Consider the following 17,304-nt stretch of genomic DNA (forward strand, 5'->3'; position numbering starts at 1 on the left):
TCATCCGCCTAGTGCTCTTGTTCCCTGTTGTGGGTTAGTTGCCTGCATGGGTGAGTAAGCTCCCGGAGGTTGTTGGACGGGGTTTTCTTTGTGGCCAAAAGCCTCCCGTCTCTTTCTCCCTTTCGAAGCCACTCTTTGGAAGGGACGCTTGGGAGATGGCCATGCCCATCGCCAGCTCAAAGTGTGCAAATATCCTCAGCCGCCCTGGCAACTCCCTGTGTTTTCGGCGTTTGGGCACCGACCCTTCTAGAGCCAGGGAAGAGGCATGCCGCTGTCAGAATGACGCCGAAGCTCCAGCAATGCCGCAACCCCATCAATCAGGCATTCACGCTTGAGCGTCGACTTTACGATTCTCGTGCCTTTGGCCCACGCAGCTATTTCCCAGACGTCCCTCTGCCCCATTTCCAGTGTGTAGCTTGATATCGCAGCAAACCTCGGAGATGGTCTGCTCGTCAGAGTTTGGAGGAGAAATAGGGTCGATTCGCAGGTTTAGACGTGTTTCTTAGCAACGCCATGTGTCCAAAGGCACTAAGTTGAGTGTGTATCGTAAATGGGCGAAGTGATGGCGGAATGGGTAGGAGTAGAAAATTCTGGAGTGCAGCGTGCGGTCGTCGACTCAATGGGCGCACAACGGTCAACGAAGCCGCTCTGATTGTGTTTTTCGTAGGAGAGCCTGGTTTGTTGGGGTGGGCAAAAGAGTTGAGCCTGAAAAGGAAGGCAGTCATGCCAGTGCCAGTGCCGCCAGCGACAGCGACCCGGGCTGGCGACACGCGCAGAGAGAAGGCCAATTTGGCAAGCCAAACAGGCGCAGAGAAGCCTATCTGAACAATGGGCCTGTGATATAGGTCTCGGAGTCGTATCCCGAGAGAGCGGCGCTTATATAGACGCTGTGGTGCCCCATGGTCAAGCCCGCCAGCCGACACCACAGCGCCGGACAAGCTGGCAATGCGCTTTGAGCGGAGGTAGATTCGATGATCAGATTCAAAACGTCGCTTTGGCAAAATCATATATTAGATAGACGTCGCAGCAGGCCGTAGGTCTCAAGAACCAGCAGCCGTGATGGCCATCGTGGGCATCAGCCAGCACGCACAACGCCGAGCAACACCAGCGCTGAGCAGTTTCATGGGCATAAGCGTTCATTTTGTTGATCTAAGGCCGCTCGTCATACTTCAAGCCCTTTCCAGCGAGCTCTCAAGGTGAAAAAACTCAGGGAGTCCACAAGCCCTCCAGCAACGTCCGTCACTTCAACATCATAACATCACAGCATCTCAACATCATAGCATCACAGCATCATAACGCAGGATCAAGACGCCCACCACAAGCACACCGGCTTTCTTCTTCAATTTCCCGCACAAGGCGAAAACCATCAATGAAAAAAGAGTAGCAGCAATCAAAAATTGTGCCGGAGGAGCCCCCGAAGGAGATCCTTACCAGGCCACCGCCGCGTTGTGCAATGCAGGGCATCCTGGTAGCGGAACCGCCGTCTTGAACGCAGTTGGCCACCCAACAAGGTCTGTGAGAAGTATTAGCCAAAGTCAATGTAGGGGAAGGCGGGGGAGACGTAAAAGTATGAGGAGAGGAAAAGGGATCGTTGGATACGGCACGTAGCAAGCCTGAAATACTTGAGCAGGTGGCTCGTGCGTTCTCGCTTATTAGCGCGGTTTGGCAATCTGGATCGCGGTTCTTGCTTGTTTGTTGATGGCTTGAAGCAGGTGCTTGGCCATTACCTTCCATCACTTACCAACACCACCTGCTTGGATGGGCTGCCACCTGCCTCTCACTGATCAGGAACGTTCGAGAAGCCTCTGAGCTGGCTCAACCACACCAGCTTGCTCCTCACTGATTTGGTCCTGCCCAGAGCACTGGAAAGAGGACCCGATGACTCCAGGCCAACCTTGTTTGCGTCTTTGGATGTCCTGCAGCAGGTGCTTTGGCATAATGGCGCCATCGCTACAAACACACGCAGAAAGACCTGCTCGCGGCTCCTACATCCTTCCATGACCGCCGCATTGATCGTACGACAACTGAGAAGGAAACAAGAAGCTTCGTGGAGCAACCCAAACATTACTCCTGCTCTTTTCACAGCCGTCGCAGGGCTCCCCAAAGCGCAGGAGGGCAGAGGCGGAGTTTGAAGATGATCTCAAAATGCTCCAACTTGAGAAAGAACTGGTCCATCTGCTCGAAGCCATGATTCAGAAGGAACAGGAGTCGTCTTTTTGATGGAATAAGTATCATACGGATCTTTATCGTTCGAGTCCGCCGTGGCTATGTTGCGCGAGCACGTCGAGAGCGGTACGCTCCAGGAGTTATCATAACACACCCGAAGGCAACAAATTGAGTGTGGCGTATACTGCCACTATTTGAAAAGTATCTGGGCAAGATTACCCTTGCCTTTATGGGTAAGCAATATTTTACAAGTCGATGATCAAGGATGCTTGCTGTCTCGTGTTGCTGATTCAAAGTAATTCCTTGGTCCCACTGCATTCGAAGAGACCTTTCCAAAGCTCGGGTCGGTTATGGCAGTCTTGCGCAATCATTTGGAGGGCGCGACACTTGAGGTGGTACCACAATGCATCCCAAAGGAGACGGGCTGGGTTTGGCGAATGTTGCCATTTTTCGAAAAGCAAAGGGGGAAGAACATGTCCATCCCCGATGAAGAAAAAGGGCTCAAGCTCCACCTCCTCGCAGCTGTTCAGGAGATTGTTGAACGTCCTGCTGTCCTTTCCGACCTCCGCCTGGAGTCCAGACGGTATCTCGACGAGAAGAAGTCCAATCGCCACTTTTGCCCAAAGTTTTCGGAACCAGAGCTCCACCGTCACTTTGCGGGTACTATGGACTCGGGCTCGGTCTGGGTCCCTGGGCCCGGTTTCTTGCCCCAAAGGCTCCTATCTGCTCGCTTGTATGTACAAGGAGCATTCATGCGCACACGTAGTCATACTAGTCGTATGCACAAGGAGCATTCATGTGTACACAAAGTCATCTTAGACAGGGAAGCCCACTCACCAACTTGAGCACGTTCTCATTCCCCAGCAAAATGCTTTTAGTCTTTTCTCAATGTCCCAACTCCTTTGGTCCAAGCTGTTCCTACAAATGATCAACTAAACCTACTCCAACGCTCCTCTTTGTGCCGCACAGGCGGCATGAGCCAAGGCCAGCCAGCCATCGCAAGAATCTAAAAATTCCGTGTCCGGTTTTAGATCTCCTCATATTCTTCCGTCTCACGACTCTCTCTGAGCTCAGGATGCTCACGCCACCACTGCTAAGGTGGTTTGCCATCGGCTGAACCAGGTCGTCTTCATCGTTCAGCTTCTCAGAGAGAGACTGTCGCAACTCGCCCCAGAACGCGCCGCCCGCGAGCGTCTGGCGTCCCGCCGAAAGGACGCATTTCTTCTTCTGGCCATCTTCGCCACGTCCATCATCCTCGGCAGACCTCTTTCGAGGGGTTTCTGGCGTCTCGTTGCGATTGTTTTGGTGTGGATGGGTGTCAAGGGGGTCGGAGCTGGCAGGGGGCGTTGGACGAGGGGGTGTCGGACGAAGGAGTGCCTGAACTTCATCTTGGTTGTTCTCGTTCTCGTCCTCGGCATTACGGGACTGCTCGTCGCTTTTGCTCAGCTCACCATCCAAGCCTGAGACGGGAAAGTCGTCGTCTTCGTAGGCATCGCCATCCTGCGCCAAAATTTTGACCTTCGCCTTCTCGGCGTCGCCACTTGCAATGTTCAATGTGACTGGATTGTGACCCGGCGCGCACTGCCAGAGATGCTGTTGATTAGAGGGAACTTATATGGTCAATGGGAGAGAGAAGATCTCTGAAAGTGTGGCGCGTTCTCTGCTAGGTTCTCTGCAAGGTTCTCCGCTAGGTTCTCCGCTAGGTTCTCCGCTAGGTTCTCCGCTCAGGAGATGAAATTCCTGGCAAGCCAACTGTTACCTCCTCGCAAGGAAATTGTTTGTCCCTGATATTCTTTTCACTCCCAAACATCTTCTGCCAGCTCAGCATCAATTCCCTTCCGCTTCTTTGATCCCTTGCTGTCTACCTCATCCCTTCTTAAATGTTTGAACAGCTCGTCATCACTGCTCCTCCTTGTGCCACAAAGATGACAGAAAGATGGCCATGCCAGCCAATAATCCCACGAAACTTTTTCCCCGTGCTTCTGCTTCTTGATGTATGCGCTGTGCGCTGCGTGCGTCATCTTGTCGAGGGGCTGGTCCGGCGAATTGCGCTTGATATCCAAGGCATTGCATTTTTCGTAGGTTCTTGGTCGTTGGCGGCCTTCTCCGCACGCTCTCTTTCTACTTCGCCCATCACCTGTAAACTGGGAGCCGTTGCTGCCCCAGACGCTGCGTTGAAGGCCAAATTTGGGCACGGATTGAATCCTCCGTGACATCATCTTGCGTGGTTCTGGTCTTCTTTGCCGCACGCTCCTTTGCTTTCTCCGGATTGGTTGCCCTTTTCTTGACTTTTGCCTGTTTGCCAGACTTGATCTGCTCTGGCGTGCCTGCAAGTAGCATTTCACCGTCAAAGAGGTCTTTCTCATCTCGTTCGCTAGGGCGTTGCTCAATTGGACTCTCGGCCACTTCTCTGGAGGGGATTCTGTACTTGCTGTGTTGTGGCAAATAGTGCTTCCCACCAGACTTGGGATCTTTCCAAACTCTGATTTGCAGGCGCTCGAATGCTCCCTGTTCACCTCTTTCACTCTCCTCCGTCAATTGTCTTAAGCTCTGCCCCCGTCACCTATAAAGCCACGCTGTTCTCCTCCCTCCCTCCATCCTGCTACATCCCACTTTACATCACGGCGGCAGAGCTGGACGATGACCAGTCTTGGATCGCGGCCAAGAACAAACTGGCGCGAGTGCCAGATCACAGGCGCTTCACGGGGTATGAGAATCCTCTCACCCCATTCAGAGCAGCCGGCCAAATTCTACATTCCCGCGTCATCGACATCTTCACCATCGCAAAAGAGGACAAGGAGGCGAAAAAGGCGGCCGGAACTGCCCTTGTGCAGACCATTTTTTGGAGAGTACAGAGAGGTTGAGAAGCGGCTGCGCCCGAAGGAGCTGAGGATCCAAAACCACATCCTCGCCATCACTACGAACTGTGGCCAGGACATCTGTGACCAATACAAGAAGTCGTCTCAGCCAGTCCTTGAAAGACTGTCCACCATCTCAAACAATGCTCCACACGACATCGCACTCTACTACCTGAGGGCAGAAATCCTTGACCGCAAAGAGCGGCAGAGGCAAGGTGTGTGCCCTGTTTGATCTCCGGGAGACTCTTCTCTCGCGGAGAACTTTTCGCAGCAGAGAACTCTTTCCTAGCTGAGCTAGCTGGGGGAATCCTTTTGGCGGGGAACATTGTTTAGATGGAGATCTTTGTAATGAGAAGATCTCCATCTCACCCCTTTTCTCTTTTCGACTGCCGCAGCGCTCCCTCAGCAAGGTGGCACAGGAGGATGACGACAAATCGAAGGCAAATAAGACAAAGCCGACGCTGAATGGTTACGTTGAGTGGTCTCGCGACTGGCAGGTCTACCTCAACTGTTGACTGTGGAGCCGTTGCTTTCGCGACCGGCAGATCTGCCGCGACTGTTTTAACGAGATGTGGAACAGAGCCTCCTTGATGGCCTGTTTGATCTGTCGCGAACTTGGTTTTTGGGCGCTCACTGTTGGCGGGTATTTGGCCGAGCTTGAGCAACCTCTGGACGATAATGCCCGAAGATTCGTGAACTCGGGGCTTGGACGAAGAGGTTGGTGAGGAGTCAGCGCAGTGCATGCGCTCCTCTCCTTAGCCGGCCCGCCTCCCCGGCTGAACCCAACATCCCTTTCTGGTGTTGAGCTCGTTCGGTCCACAGCGCCAGAAGGGATCCTTGAAAAGATATCTAGGAATGCGCAGCTTAGCCCTCAAGATATCCCATGGCCATGTACACTCACAATTTGCCAGACGCTTGGGCACGGGATGTTTTGATGAGAGCTCAAGTCGTTTACGCTGAACAAATTCAAACAAGGCAAATCATGCAGGCCAGCCAGTTGCTGCTCTCTCCACGGACTGGCACGCTCTAAAAGCTCGAGGTTCGACTGCGACCGTATAAACGCGCGTTAAGGCCACATGGCCTCGTGGCCGCGTGGCCACACAGTAGTTGCACTAGTGGCCCACGCAAGAGAGGGCGATCGTGAGGAGATAGCACGCATCGGCGTCGATGTTTCGGCGAAGGGGTGTAGAGAGGGAGAGGCAATAATTGGTGCCAGCGTTTGAGCGTTGCCACACAGGATACGTGTGGGCATCCGCAGAACAGCGAAAGAGACAGTATCGTAAGAGGAACGAAGAGTGAGCAGAGACTAGGCAAGTGCTAGTGTGCCATTGCTGTTCTCTCCGAGGATCAGGTCGTGATCGACGGGTGACACTGTAGCTTCATGGCTTTTACGTCAGACTAGTCCTTGAGTGACAGAAGACATTGTAGGACTATACTCACATGTGATTCAAGCAATCCATTCTGGCTTCAGAATTGGTTGTTACTGAGGAGGAGATGCCAGAATTGAAACGGGGAAAAGAGGAGTGCAGGGGAGCAGCATCCAGCTCGTGGTTGATGGAGGCTCCTTGAGTGCCATGAGCGATCTTTTGCGCTAAAGCTCGTGGGTGACGAAAAACCGCAGAGGCAGAAACAGCGGAAGGAACCATCCTACTACTGGCACGCGAAGACTGATACCATGTCCGTTGTGCGTGCTGGGTGGATGGTGCCCTTTTTGCCAGAATATGTTAGTAGAGCTGGATTCAAAGTCGAGTGAGCAGCTGATGACGCACAGAAATAGCGATAGTGGGCCTCTCATCTGTGGCATGAGAGGTTTTGCACAGTCGGAGTGCTGTACGGAGAGAGGTAGGAAGGAGAGCGGTACACGGAAGTAAGAAATTGGCTAGCCCTTCGTCAGAGGTATAGTTTTCCAAGACATCCGCAGGCTAACCATCACCAGGAGCAGTCATGTCGCCTCTCTCTCCCTCTGTTTCTCTCTAGTCCTCTCAGTCCGCCTTTTGTTCTATGCGTGTGTGGTGAAAGCGCGCGATAATGGTCAGCCAGTGGGTTAGGGGAAGAAACAGCGCTTGACTCCGTCGTCCAGGTGATCTCAGTCCAGGATCTACAGGGTATGCAAGGGAGGCAACAGGGAGCGAGGGTGGAAAAGTCGCTCCACTTCGTGTGCGCAAGCGGCCTCTGCAGCAAAGCGAGATTATCAGAACTTGGAAACGACTTGGACCGGAAATTGAGCAAAGGCGAGCTCTGCCGAGGATCCTTGCGCTTTCGCTTTCGGTTCGAGTTGTTGCGGTCGTTGCATTTGGACGCAGGGAGGAGCAATATCCTGCGCAAGCAGTGCCAGTCGGTACATGTAGGTGGACCTGTTGGTACTGCGCTTGACGCTAGCCCATTTAAGACTCTTGCTTCGTTGCCTGGAAGATTTGAGAGTGCGCGTTGTCTCCAATATGCACTCCCACCACTTCGTGATTTTGTGATTCCTCAAAAGTGACATATGTCGAGATAGTGACGCAGGAGCCCTGATTCCTCGAAATTCACACGTGAAAGGGCATGCGTGGCCCGCAGCAACGAGCGAGGAAAGCGACGCCTTGGTCATACCGCTATTGTGACTTCCCTGACTAAAAGGATCCCTTGAACCGCAGCAACCGGCGAGGAAAATGGCGATTCGGTCACCCGGCGATCTAGCACCGCTGTCAGTACCGCTATTGCGATTCTCCTGGCCGAAGGACTCTTGGAAAGCCACAGTGGGTGGCGAAAGAAATTGCTGATTCCGGGAGTTTGTATCGCCAAGTCAGAGCACGAAGAGACGTGGAGTCTTCAAGCGCTTGATGCTTTGGACAGGGAGAGAATTCTTCTCCTAAATGGATAGTCACAAGGAGCCTTCAAGCGCTTGCGTCTGAGTGTGCGACGACTTGAAGCACCGACGCTTCGGTACCCGCAAGAAGCTGGGGTGGAAGGAAGGTTCTCTCAGGTGTGGTAACAAGGGCAACGGACCAACAGCACTGTCAGGACTGCCAATTTCGTTGAGAAATTTTTCAGCCAACAGTGCCCGAACAGCTCAGTCCTGTGAAAAATATCAGAAGATGGCGTCATTTTGAAAAAGGAGTGTGCACGACGTACCGTGGTGTTTTCATCAAAACACCAATGGAAGTTATGCGATCAGTGGAGACTCACACCAAAAGAGAAAGGAACCGTGTTTGAAAGGCAACAATGTTCAGGAGGCATCATTGAAAAGTTCTAGTTTGTCCCCATCTACCAGTGTGTGTCTCCAACTTGATCCATCATTGAGCGGAAGAAGGCTTTCGGAGAAGCTCTTGGTCCTCTTGGTGTATGACTTTTGGTTCTTGATGGAGCGGGTGACGAAAGAAAATACCAATCGGCCACGGCTTCGTCGCAAGTCGCAAGCCCTTGATGACTCCATGTAACCATGCTTCGAGAAAGTAGATTTTCTCTATCTTCTAGGCACCAGGAGCTTGATTGCTCCCTAGCTCCTTAGAGTCTGCCTCAGCCGTACAGAAGCCTAGGAATTGGAGATTATTTTCGTCACCCGCTGTGGAAGGAGGCTTCGGATTGAGACCTTGGTTTGCGACGGAATGATCCAGTGTGAAAAAGGAAGGATTTGGCCAAGGCATTCGGGAAGTCCGCGGCAATTGCCGATTCGCTCTCCATTGAGCAGATTCTGGCGGTCGTTGTGTTGGTTTGTTTGGTTTGGACCAATGTTGCCATGCTGCCTCAAGTCGCATGCGCTCATTAGAGGCCCAAGATGAATCGGTGGAATATCGGATCAAAGGTTGAAACAGAGCATCCAAGAGGAGGCAAGCGGAATTTTTATACCGAAAGCTTTTCAACAAATGCATGTATTCGCGCGTTGAGAGCTCATCCAAAGCCCTCAAAGACCACACAATGAAGGCTAGTGTCAGGATGATGCACGAGTTGAGCTAGGGTCGAGAGAACGGCAAATTCAACATCGACCAAGTTCCCGAACTGCCTGGGTATGGTGCCTACGGTGGGTGCATGGTGTGCCATTGTCTAGCGGGTGCGAACTTACGCTCTGCAGCATCTTGTGGACGCAACCTGATCATTTTGCAAACACGTTTGTATGTCCGACATTGGATGATTATTGAGACAGTAACCCCGGTTCCTTGACGAATATTCTGGCGGAGTGCCCCGATCGATGGTGTAAGAAGGGGTTCGTGTTTCCTTTTGCGGCATTCTTTTTCTTTAACGGGTCACACAGTTGGACTTTGAGACCTTGGTTCCTGACAAGGCTGACAACCTTCACGGGTAGATGAGCAAGTCGTTTGGAGCAGTTGCTTTTTCGAGGCAGCCGTATCCCTGGCCACGTGCGGCTGGGATAGAGTTCCATTGTGGTCGGAGTTGTTTGGCCGTCTTGACCGTGCATGAAGCTTGGTCGCGCGTTTGCACCAATGTCATGGAGCGTCAAAAGTCAGTCGCAAGTGATGGCGAGTCAGGAGGTGTCGTGGCAGTTGGCAGAGGCCTTTCCAGTGAAAGACGGTAGAGCGACGTTGCAGGCACAGCGCGTGCCATGATTTTGGAGTGGTACAGAGGGACGTTAGGTTGCAGGTGGTCCAGGTCTCTCCGGGTTTGTACGCCCAACCCTCGTGGTCTGTGCCCAGACTGGGAACAACACTTGTCGGACCCCTTGGCCACCGGCGCCAAGCGGCGGAACAGACTCCGACCACCAACGGCGCCAAAGCGGAACGGGACGGAGGCAGAGGCTTGGTCTAGCGACAAAGCTATTGTGACCTTGTCAAGCTAGCTCTCGACGTCTTTGAGGCTCGCTGTCCGACATGGAGAGAAAGAGATTGAGAGTACAGGCAAGACAAGGGACTTGAGTGACGTGAGACAACTCCACATTTCTACCTGTCACCACTCGTACTCGTTCATGTTTCATGGCAACAACACCATTGATAGACATGGACGGTTCTGCACGATACGAGTCGGTCGCTTGAGGTTAAAAGGGTCTCCATCACATTCTATCGCTGCTTTTTGGGACCCGTCGTCGACGCTTGATGCCGGCTCCGACGACTCCACGCCATCTGCCGTCCGGTACGTGGGACTTGCCGTTGAAGATGGCGATTCGCAATGGAGATGGACAAATTGAAAAATCTTTGCCGTAAAGGTGGTTTGCAGAATGCTGCAGTGAGTGCCGCAGAACCAAAAATGGCATCGTGGCTTGCGATCCCCGATTTCAAGCAATTTAGAGAGTGCGATAAAAGCAAGTCGGCGTGATACCTGGCCGAAGATCAGGGATGGCGCCGTTCTTGAGCGGACATACGAAGCTAGAATTTAAAGCTGGAATGGCTTTTTCCAAGACCCCATCGGCGGCAGGTTCTATTGTAGCAAAAGAATTCAAGGGGTGGTCATTGTGGGGGTAATTGACCAAGACGCAGGCGGCCGCGTGGAATCATTGGCTCCCCGTCTTGCGTACAGGTTGATTGGATTCGATCAAGTAGGGGGTCGACGACGGTGGTGCGAGAATGCGGCTACAAAAGGTTGCAAAAGGCAGTCCGTAAACAAAAGAGAAGGAAACAAACAAACGCAGCGGAATGCCAAAGCGCGGACTAGCAGGGAAAGCTGATAGCAATGCATGACGGATGATGGCTGACGTGGGGCTTCCAAGGTTGTTGAGGACTCCATGTAGTCAGCAGGAGGTACAACAAGTACAGCAGGCGTCTCACGACAGCAGGCGTCGACGGCGTCAGTCCAAGTCATTGCGGCGACAATGGCAGCACCTGGCAGGGTTTGTTCAAAAACACGCAGGGTTGGCCGACGGGCGTTGGGGAATGAGAGATGCATGACTGGCATTTTGCAGCCGGACAGGCCGGAGAAGGTCTTCGTCCTAATTCTGCATCAAGGGCGAGGCCAAGACGGAAGCTTGCACGGGCTCGACGAGTGGACGAGGGGCAGTTGGAGATGCGGCGACGTTGGTGATGATTCCCTGCTCCGATCAGGCTCGACCTTCTGCAATGGCAACTGCGAGTGGGTACATGATGGAGGCAGGAGATGGCGCGTTCCTATCTCGCGTCTTGGGACGCTCACGATGCATGATGCAGCGATCCATGGGAGTTGTGGTGGAGACTGGCATAGTACCGCGGTACACTGATGGATGGCCATGAGGGGAGGGACCAAGTAGTAGTACGGTGCGCCCTTTGATGGCGTACTGTATGTTTTAGCTGGCACAATTGATACGGTGGTACTTGGTCTTTTCATCTACGAATACCTTTGGATACAAATAAATCATGGCAGGAGGCGGGGAAGAAGGAAGAGGGACACTTGGTAGAGGGCGATCGCGACCCACGGGCTGCTGAGGTGCAGGAGACAAGACGCTTTTTATTAGAGCGGCGTGCCCCCAGTGAGGCCTGGCCTTTTTCTTCGCCGTGCTCATCGCTACTCGACAGTGATTAGTACATCTGCTACTCTACTTTTCCAGTCCTTTCGGCACCTCAGTCATCTCACTCATCGTACATCTCCCTCCTCACCGTGCGCCGAGCCCTGAACGTCAAGACGCACGCTGGCCTTGGCCCACTCGCTGCGCCTTGCCCTCATTGCGAGCCCGGAGCGGAGACTCTGTCGCCTCTGCGTCTCCCTGCGCCGTCGGTCGAATCCTCTGCACCATCTCTCCGCTACTCACCACCCGTTTCGTTTCGTTTTGCTGCCGCCTGCCGCTGCTTGCCCTGGTGCGGGACGGGACCACGGGACACGACGCCAACGCCAGGCGCCAAACCAAACCAAACTCCACTCCACCACCACCGACTCCGACAAGCTCCACCTTTCTCCTCCACCGCTCGCACTTCCGCCAACTTTCTCAATTCTTCCCACCTTCGCCGCCCGACTCCCATCCTCGACCGCTACCAGGCTATGCGCCAGTAGTGTGCGACCCGAGTCCCGCCTCTGTGTTCCCCGACCCCCCCTCGAGTCCCTCGACCTCGACCGCCGGTCCGACGATCAATTACAACGAGAGCCCCAGGATTTGCGCATTTTTGAACAACGCCACTCTCCCTTGACATAATCGCCAACCCTCGCTGCCCTCTGCAAACGCGTCCACCTCCAATTTTCGTCGAGAGCCATGACTCCCGACGACCACGTTCACATCATGGACTCGGACATGGCCGACCCATGGAACACCGACGACATGTTTGAAAACGCCGCCATCACCGACCCTTCTCTCGACTTTACGCAATTCCTGAACAACGATGCCTTTGTTTCCTCTCCCGCTCCGGGCGCCGCCCCGCTGGCAAACGGCCACAACTCGCCTGCAAAGCCCTTGACCTCCAACCGCGAGCAAACACCCGCCATTTCTCAGATGCATGCGACCATGCAATCCCGATCAACAATGTCCTCGTCCTCGCCCGAGAGCTCGAGTCAAGACTCGGCCTCTGAGACTTCGGGAAGACGCAAGCGCAAGCTGACGTCGTCCGACTCGTCGCCCAACGAAAATACCTTTTTCGACTTTGACAGCTCGAGTACGAACAACTGGCAGAGGGATGAGTCACAGGGACCGCCTGCCAATTCGCCATTTTCACGATGGGTCAAGCGCGAGTCGGATGATTCCATTGGCATGGAAGCTGAGGTCGACTTGGTCAGCCGGTCCATGGCTACTGCACACTTTGATTATCCTGCCAGCAATGAGCAACGCGCTCCGACGAGAACCATTGCGCCAACCGACACAAATTTGGCTAGTAGCATCTCCGCCAGGCACGGAAGTGTTCCGGTAAGACTGAATCTCTCCACCAATTTTCATTATCTAATCCCCCAACAGAGTGCTCCCCCAACAGAGGCACAGTATATCATGGGCTCGAGAGATGCCTCCCCAATGTCAGGAATCAGCGGCAGTCAAGGCCCCTCACCAGCCGCCGCGATGGAGCAGGAAATGTTTTCTGCCAACTTCACGCCGTTAGCAGACGGTACAACCGCCGGCATGCAATCAACAGCATGGCAAGGCGACATGCCTCTAGGCAACACTCCCAATCGTGTTCCAGCCCCTCGAGCCATTATTCCGCCTCTCGGCTCTTCTGAGAAGTATCCCAACGCGCTCTGGATTCACCAAGACGGAAACAAGTCGAGAGTTGAGACGCAAATCAACATTCGGATGACCATGTTTCCTTGCCCGGAGAGTTACACACGATTGCATCTTCCAACAAACTCCATTTCGAAACCTAAGCTCTTGGCCAAGCAAAGGTCCAAAGACGCCAACACCCTCGAGCTGCACACCTATCTGGTCTGCGCAAGCGCGATGGAGAAAAAAGATCAGCTCGCGCGAGCTTTTGAGCGCGCGGCAAGCTTTGAGTCCAACGACATTGTGACTGGCAAGTTGAACGCGACAAATACGTATACGTCGGAAGACAACCCCGACGATCCGGAAAAGCCGCTGAACGGTGGACCCATCCGCATCTGCAACAACTGCGTGTCACGCGAACGAAAACGAGCAGCACGCAAACGAGTCAAGAAACAAGAAGATGAAGAGTATTGGGCAAAGTATGAGTATGACCGTGTCATTGTGTTCAACGACAAGGAATACAAGGAATGGACGCCACCTGCTCCCACCAAGAATGACACCCTGGGAAACCCGACTTTCCCGCCAGGCGCGAAACAAATCGAGGTTCCCATGCGCATCGCTTGCTATTGCCGTCACCAGCAAGAAAAGAGTGGATTTCAGTAAGTCAAATATGCCGAAAGCAGACGCCAAGTCTAACTGTCCATCCCAGGGTTATTTTCACCATCAAGGACCACCAAAACCAGGTTCTAGCGCAGTCGATAACATGCCCAATTCTTATCACGGATGACCACAAAACCAACAGTGGACCTACGGCTGGTGGATTGGCTTTTGACACGAGCAGTCAGTATAATGGCATCAATCCGCCTGTCCTCCCGCCGTCGGTCCGCGACTCGGATATGCAGACGACTCTGACGCGCAGACCTTATCACTCGACCAATGACTTGCCGGGCCTTCAAAACAGCTGGATGAACAGCCCTCCATTCAATCAGAACGGCGGCGTGTCGCATGGATCGTCTTCGACACTGACGCCTCGACATGCATCGAGGCAAACATCTCCAGCTACCAGTCAACAGGGTCCAAACAAGAAGAGAAAATCCAGCTCATCGACGCACTCGCATATCCCAAGGGAGCTGACCATGACTCGAGTCAGCAATCAGCCCAGTCCTCCCATGACTGGAGACATGTCTGGTCTATCGACGACCATGTCGCCGACCAGTGCTTCACAGAACGCCTCGTTCATGTCTGCGGCGGCGGCCGACCCACTCTACGGTCTGCCCCTTCCTCCTGTCCAGAACCCTTTCTCGGAACCGCCCACGCCCGGCAGCACTGGTCCGATTACTCCCAACCGCGCTGGCAGTATCGACAATTCTCAGTACCAGTTTTACTCCGTTCCAACTTCGGTCACCCACAGCCGAGCTCCCAGCCCTTCTATCAGGCAGTCAGTTGCACAATTTGCGCCTGGCATGAACGGTCTTATGAACAATACACTCGGCTTGCCACAATCTCGAGTTGACGGGGGTCCGGAACTGCCTCCTGCAATCTACAAGCTCATGCCCTTCGAATACTCGAAATCGGGCGGAATCGAGGTGTCTTGCTTGGGATCAAACTTTACGAGGAATATGGAAGTTGTCTTCGGAGACCAGATTGCCACGACCACGACATTTTGGAACACCCAACTGCTTGTGTGTCTTCTTCCACCTTCGCCCTGCGCCGGCACGGTCCCTGTCACTATCCGACTCAACGGCCAGCCTGTATGCAACCCTACAGGTCCTCAAGCCTCCTTTACGTACATTGATGACGACGAGTCTCGAATCTATGAGCTTGCCGTGCGCATCTTGTGTCAAAAGGAGACTGGGAGTAACAAAAGCGACGATCTACGCCACTTTGCTCGTGGAATCGTCCGTCGATTCAATTCGGGCTGGTCTGGTTCGTCTGGCGGCGGTCACATGCAGCAACGTGGCAATTTGCCTACAATCGAGACTGAGGAGGCGCTTTTGCGAGTCTTGAACCGAATTGACATGGACGACAGCCCCCATGTCCCGCAATTCAATCTCAAGACCAAGACGGGCGCCACGATGCTCACGCTAGCTTCCAGCCTTGGCTATAGTCGTGTTGTTGCTGGCCTCCTAGCCAGAGGAGCCAATCCCGATGCGAGAGACGTTGGTGGATACACGCCCTTGATGATGGCTGCTATGCACGGTCATGGTCACATTGTGCGTCGTTTGATCCTGAGGGGCGCGGATCCGACGCTGCGCACGCTCCAGGGCTATTTGGCCAAGGACTTTGCAACTACTAATGATGTCGACGATGCACTTGTCAAGGTTCAGTCGCACAGACGCACGCGTAGTGCCGGATCGGCCTCGTTGAGCCTGCGCAGCAGAGCAAGTAGCATCGGCTCTACTCGTTCTCTTTGGGAGTCGGCAAGCCCAAGTCATGCGAGCGACCTTTCGGCCGTCGAAGCTGATCACGAGGACGAGGGTGAAGACTCGGAGGAGTCGGAAGAGGTTGCTGCTGCCTGGACGGCTTCACGCAGAGGTAGCGCCAAGAGCATTGTTCGCAGCACAACACCTGCGGACATGGTTGAGACAGACTCGATCGCCACCCCACCGCACACATGGCGACAGAATCTGAGTGCTCAAATCCACAACTTGCAAAACATGCACTGGAACATGCCACAGTTGCAACTTCCAGCTCTGCCACAATTCCCCAACATCCCGGACTACCAGGACCAAGTCATCCAACGTATCAGCTCCCTAGTGCCCCACCGTGGCCCTCCTCGCTCGCCGTCCGCTACCAGCGATGAGACGGCTCGTCCTCCAGCCGAGTCAAAATGGCGCGACTTGTTCTCTATGTCCTCACCACCGCCGCCTGCTTACGACGAGATTTACCCCGAGAACAAGACGAGGGACTTGGATATCAAGAAGAGATCGGCTGCCCAAGCCGCTGCAGACCACTTACTCGACCAGGCATGCGAGGCTGAGTTTGAGAGCGCTCAAGCGTCTGAGGAGAGCTCGACTGGCAGCTCCGTGCCCAAGGTTGAATTTGGCAAGAAGACATTGACAAAGAGGCAACAAAAGCGTGTCAGGCGTGCTCACGCACACAAGATGAAGCAGATGCGAAGCGACAGGAATTTGTTCTTCATCTGGGTAAGTTGTAAAGGTCTACGTCGAGTGCGAGAGCTGACTTGCTACAGATTCCTCTGCTCCTCATCGTCTTAGCCATTATGCTGCACAGTCATCTTGACCAGCTGCTTGCTGCGACTTCAGTTGTCGTCTCTGCCCTCAAAGGTCGTCCGCAAGTGTGCGAAGGCCTTGGCACAACTTCGCCCGCGAACCAACGCGTGGTGGAGGTGCTGTGAGCTTAGGTATCCGTCTTTACCCTTTTTCCCAACACGCACCCATTGTGTATTCAAACTGTCTTTTAACCTTCGCGTAATTCTCCGTCCAGTCTGTTGCGTTCCGCAACTCTACATTACTGTTTTACGATCTTTATGTCCTGTATCAAAACGACTATTCCCCCTGCGCTGTTGGATAGGGCCTGTAGCCAAGCCGACAGATGTCAGCACAGAGGATGAGGTGTTTATCAAAATGGCCAAACGAGTTCTTTTCAACCAGTGGTCGATGCGTTTCTATTCATCTTTTTTGCTCTTTTGAATCCTGTACATGTGGCACTTTCCAATGCGTCATTGCCGGAAAAGCACGTCTTGCTCTGGATCATGATGTCATTGGTGCCTTTTACTCACTTTGTTTCCATTTTCATTACGCAGTGCGTCTTGCTTGACCTCTGTTCATTTTGCGTTTTTGCAATTTCTCTCAATCCATACGTTCAAACGTTCATACGTCCTCTGGTGTTTTTGGACTCAAAGCGGCGGCGTCATGTATAGACGGGATGGCCGGGGAGCTTGGTGATGTGCCACTGCTTCACGAGCCATTCCATTTCATATCCCTTTTATGCTTTCATTTTCCGCTTCAAATTGAGACTCGAGAGAGTCTGCGCGTTGAAATTCTTGTGTCGCGTTGTGACAGACCTTGGTCTTGCGTTGCGGCGGATTCTGGTGTCCCCGTTCTTGCTTTTGGGCTGTTCTTGAGCAGTCCTAATGCTGTGGTCGTTTCAATCGGTCGTCTATCGGTTGGGAGAAAAGCTGAGCGGTCGCTCCACGTTGAATTGTCGAGTTTCAAATTTCTCGACTTGGTGTTTTCTCATTTGCGGTCGTCTTGACCTTCGAAATCGTTTTCGCGGTCGATGCGGTCTGTTTTCTTCAATCGCCTT

At 53.4% G+C, this 17,304-nt stretch overlaps 4 protein-coding genes across 4 annotated transcripts; 2 read left to right on the forward strand and 2 right to left on the reverse strand.

Annotated features, from left to right (window-relative positions):
- Window positions 1–3,840: 3,840 nt before the first annotated feature.
- On the reverse strand, window positions 3,841–4,534 carry BKA78DRAFT_303076 (uncharacterized protein; the record flags this gene model as incomplete). The annotated part of the gene is made up of 1 exon (XM_066887509.1): window positions 3,841–4,534. A coding segment is annotated over one exon (572 nt), but the record flags the coding sequence as incomplete, so codon positions are not given.
- A 272-nt stretch (window positions 4,535–4,806) lies between these two features.
- Window positions 4,807–5,256, forward strand: BKA78DRAFT_291554 (uncharacterized protein; the record flags this gene model as incomplete). Its single annotated transcript, XM_066885923.1, has 1 exon — window positions 4,807–5,256. The coding sequence occupies one exon, from the start codon at window positions 4,807–4,809 to the stop codon at window positions 5,254–5,256; it is 450 nt and encodes a 149-aa protein (XP_066749615.1).
- A 5,228-nt stretch (window positions 5,257–10,484) lies between these two features.
- BKA78DRAFT_291555 (uncharacterized protein) lies at window positions 10,485–10,844 on the reverse strand (the record flags this gene model as incomplete). The annotated part of the gene is made up of 1 exon (XM_066885924.1): window positions 10,485–10,844. The coding sequence occupies one exon, from the start codon at window positions 10,842–10,844 to the stop codon at window positions 10,485–10,487; it is 360 nt and encodes a 119-aa protein (XP_066749616.1).
- A 1,148-nt stretch (window positions 10,845–11,992) lies between these two features.
- Window positions 11,993–16,588, forward strand: BKA78DRAFT_16080 (uncharacterized protein). The gene is made up of 3 exons (XM_066883104.1): window positions 11,993–12,750; window positions 12,799–13,694; window positions 13,745–16,588. The coding sequence occupies exons 1-3, from the start codon at window positions 12,106–12,108 to the stop codon at window positions 16,251–16,253; spliced, it is 4,050 nt and encodes a 1,349-aa protein (XP_066749617.1). The 5' UTR covers window positions 11,993–12,105; the 3' UTR covers window positions 16,254–16,588.
- Window positions 16,589–17,304: the final 716 nt, after the last annotated feature.

Source organism: Phyllosticta capitalensis (genome assembly GCF_038381095.1).
Source record: "Phyllosticta capitalensis strain CBS 128856 chromosome Unknown BKA78scaffold_1, whole genome shotgun sequence".
NCBI classification, from domain to species: Eukaryota; Fungi; Ascomycota; class Dothideomycetes; order Botryosphaeriales; family Phyllostictaceae; genus Phyllosticta; species Phyllosticta capitalensis.

Excerpts from the sequence above, each read along its gene's own strand:
- BKA78DRAFT_16080 (XM_066883104.1), top strand. The coding sequence starts at position 12,106 with ATGACTCCCGACGACCACGTTCACATCATGGACTCGGACATGGCCGAC. Across the intron at positions 12,751-12,798 it reads CCAGGCACGGAAGTGTTCCG|AGTGCTCCCCCAACAGAGGC; the intron begins GTAAGACTGAAT and ends ATCCCCCAACAG. Across the intron at positions 13,695-13,744 it reads CAAGAAAAGAGTGGATTTCA|GGTTATTTTCACCATCAAGG; the intron begins GTAAGTCAAATA and ends TGTCCATCCCAG.